This window comes from Nicotiana tabacum, chromosome 17, assembly GCF_000715075.1.
Source record: "Nicotiana tabacum cultivar K326 chromosome 17, ASM71507v2, whole genome shotgun sequence".
Taxonomy (NCBI): Eukaryota; Viridiplantae; Streptophyta; class Magnoliopsida; order Solanales; family Solanaceae; genus Nicotiana; species Nicotiana tabacum.
In genome coordinates this window covers 55,752,448-55,756,183 of record NC_134096.1, presented here as the reverse complement: position 1 = coordinate 55,756,183, position 3,736 = coordinate 55,752,448, and the positions used below count along the sequence as shown (strand labels likewise).

The 3,736-nt window shown below is 34.7% G+C and overlaps 1 protein-coding gene across 1 annotated transcript; it reads left to right on the top strand.

Moving 5' to 3' along the window:
- Positions 1–2,459: 2,459 nt before the first annotated feature.
- Positions 2,460–2,921, top strand: LOC107779481 (MADS-box protein AGL71-like). The gene has a single exon (XM_016599926.2). The coding sequence runs from the start codon at positions 2,460–2,462 to the stop codon at positions 2,919–2,921; it is 462 nt and encodes a 153-aa protein (XP_016455412.2).
- The last annotated feature ends 815 nt before the right edge of the window (positions 2,922–3,736 follow it).

Genomic DNA, 3,736 nt, shown 5'->3' with positions numbered 1-3,736 from the left:
GGGATGATTTTGGGCTTTTGATTAAAGATTCGACCTTTATCGATTGGGTTTCGTTTGGAATTATTTGATGTATTTGATTTGCTTTTGGCTAGTTTCGATCTATTTTGAGGTTGGTACGCGCGTGATGGAATTTTGGAGCATCGTTTGGCTTGCTCGGTATTGGATTTAGCTTGTTTGAGGTAAGTAACACTTCTAAACTTGGTGGTGAAAGTATGAAACCCCGAATTACGTGTTACATGATTAATGTTAAGATGACGCGCATGCTAGGTGACGGGCGTGCGGGCGTGCACCGTATGAATTGTGATTTAGTCGATTCCATGGAACTGTGTAGCTAGCTTATCTGAACAGTTTACTGTACTCTATGTGTTAGAGCACTTGAGTAGTAATTTATGCTAGAAATTATGTTTAGGATATATGCTGGTACTATTGGGACCCACAGTGGTCGTTATTTGCTGTTGGGTTATTTGCTTAATTGTAGTTTTGTACTCAGTCGCATTCATCATTACTTATCATATCCCAATCTCTGTTATCGTATATTTTCACATCTTATATCATTGATTAGGGCTGCTTGGCATGGGTGTTGTGAGCCCGAGAGACTGGAGAGGTTGATCATTGAGCGAGATCTAGGGCCTGTTGTGAGTAATATTTATGGGATCGGGCTGCATGTCGTAGCATGTTTTATTGATTCATGACTTGACTTATTATAGTGCTTAGACTGAATCGGCCCCTCCGGATTCTGCACACCCACAGTGGGCGCAATTACTAGGAATCGTTTACATTTGGGTTGGATCTTCCCTAGTTCATTTGTATTGGGTTGGATCTGCCCTGGTTTATTTGCATCTTTAGGTTGGATCTGCCTTGGTTGATTTGCATTTGGGCTGGATTTTCCCTGCACAGTATTGAATGACTGAGTGTGGTGAGTATTGAGCATGATGAGTAAGAATACAAGACAGTGAGATGGAATACTCTGAGAGGGTAAGTAGATGAGTTCATAATTGAGATGCATTGCATTTGAAATGCGTATTTGAGATACATGTATAGAGATGTATTTTCTTCTGCTACCCGGCTTTGGTGACATTCATGATTTCACCTATATATTGACATGCAGGTATAGAGATGTATTTTCCTCGTGCTATCTGAAAACGAAATATCTTATTTATTGTTGAAAGGTTTTTTTGGGAAAAATCACGGTTTTCAAACTTATTCATATGCTTTTGGTGCTTTCGGTGAATGATTTGGGATTTACTGTTATACTTGAAAAGCATGCCTATCTTTCCACAACGGTAAGCGAGTTGAGCATCTTACCTCTAAGTTATTTTCACGTGCCATTTTATTATTATTGTTATGATTGTTGTTGTTTATTGGAGTTGGACTCTGAGCCTTGTTCCAGCTCGTCACTACTTTCAACCAAATGTTAGGTTTGTTACTTATTTAGTACACGGGGTCGGTTGTACTCATACTACACTTATGCACCTTGCGTGCAGATATTGGATGTTGGTGTAGCCGCGTACGGCAGGAGCTGGATCTGAAGATGTACCTGCGTTCCAGTCATAGTTGCCTCTTGATCTTGGTAGCTTTAGTATTTCATATATGTTCATGTATGTTTCAGACAGATGGTGTATTTTATTTTAAACCAGCTTTGTAAACTCTATATCTTAGAAGCTTATGATTTGTACTACCAGTCCTTGAAAAATTCTTATATAAAAGTAGTTGTATTATTATTTCTTTTTTTAATAAATCTTATAAAATTGGATAATTGCTAATTGGCTTACCTGGCGGTTTGGGTTAGGTTCCATCATGACTAGTTGGATTTTGGGTTGTGAAAAAAACCAATTTATAAGGGTTTAACTAAAATCTTGTATATCCATCTAGTAATGCATAAATAGATAAAAAGTTTCACTGGTTGAACATCCAAAAGTTTAGGTGTGAAATCTAATAAATATATGCTTTATAGTTATTAATTTATTATCAGTAAGCATCATGACATATCACTAAAATCTTGAGAATAAAAGTGAAATGGTAAAAATGATGCAAAAATAGAAAAATAATAAAGGAACATATTTCATAAATCTAACAAAGTATCAAACAACTAACTAGAAGTAGCTAATCTTTTAGTTGGAGTTATCTACTGAGGAAATAGTAAAAGATCTAACTTGACATGATAGTCAAACTAATTTTCTAGCATACTCCCAAAATATAAGTAATGGAGATATTAATTTGAATGAAAATTATATGTAACTCTAGTTCCTTCAAAATTGGGAATAATCATATTATAGTATTTTGGATTGTTTTAAATCTCTAAAAAAAATCACATAATATGCAACTCATTAATAAAGTGGAACAAAAAATAGACTCAAAAGAATATTGCCGCCTATAAATAAAGTGGCTTTCTCCTTAGAGTTTCTCAAGCGCTAATAGAGTCAAATTACCTTCTTTCACCTTTCTTTAACGCTTTTGCAATGGCAAAAAACAAGAGTTTGAGCAGGCAAAAGGCGGAAATAAAAGCGCTAGAATCTATGGTTGAATGTTTAACAGCTTTCGCAAAGACAAAGGCAATCATTTTCAAAAAAACACATGAACTTTCGATTACGACGGGGGCAGAAGTTGGTCTTCTTATCTTCTCCCCAAGTGGAAAACCATATACTTATGGATCCCCTCATCATTTTGACACAATAGCAGATAAGTTTTTAAAGTGGAAACTAAATGATGGTAAAAATAATTATTCTAATATAGTTGAATCTAATCGCAATAAGGAGTATGAATTGTTGATGGTACAAAAGGAAAAACTAGAGAAACTTTTGGATATCATCCAAGAAATTCAGAATCGTAGCACAGGGCCCTATTCTGTTGAAAGTTGTATGATGAATGATTTGAATGTTGCTGTTGACGCTGACGGCGGTGAGACTTCCGCGTCTAATTAATTTGGAATTAATTGGAGGCCATTATCAATTATCATCAGGGAAGAGTTTATCCAGTTTGCTTGAGTTTGTCATTTGCTTTATTTGAGATTTTCAGTGATGTTTGTTTGTTTTCAATATGTGAGTCTTTCTGTCAGTCCATTATTATCCTTTAATATTTAGTCGTCGAATAGCTTGTCGTCGTGTCTTTAGTCATCCATTTCTTCAAGGTCTTAAACTATGGATAAAAGGTCTTATGTTGTTCCAGTATTTTATTTGTTTTTCCGTATGAGGATATTATAATATAATAAACTCTTCGCTGTTACTGACTACGATCGCAAATCCGCAGAAAGAATCTATGTTTTACTTAGTAGTAGATGGAATTGCTCTTCTGAACAATTGAGCAACTTGTCTGAAATCTCAATGAATTGTGCAGATTTATTATGGATAACACTTTTTTCAAATGTTATGACTGGGAAAGAGGGTTGTGTACTATATACGGGTTTGGTAGAATAATAGCTATGGCTCAAATCATATACTCCCCTTTTTAATTTATGTGAACATATTTTTTTTTTTTAGTCCGTGCTAAAAAGAATGACTTATTTTCTTATTTGGAAACAATTTACTTTTATACAATGATTTATAGCCACACAAAATATATGTGCCTCATTTTACACCACAAGTTTAAAAGTCTTATCTCTTTTCTTAAATTACGTGCACAGTCAAATAGGTTCACGTAAATTGAAACAGGAGGAGTATTTTATTTTTAAAAATTCACTTAATATGTATAAATAATTTATCCTGAACCCAGTAAGCCACCTTTTCTGCAAGCGAAAATC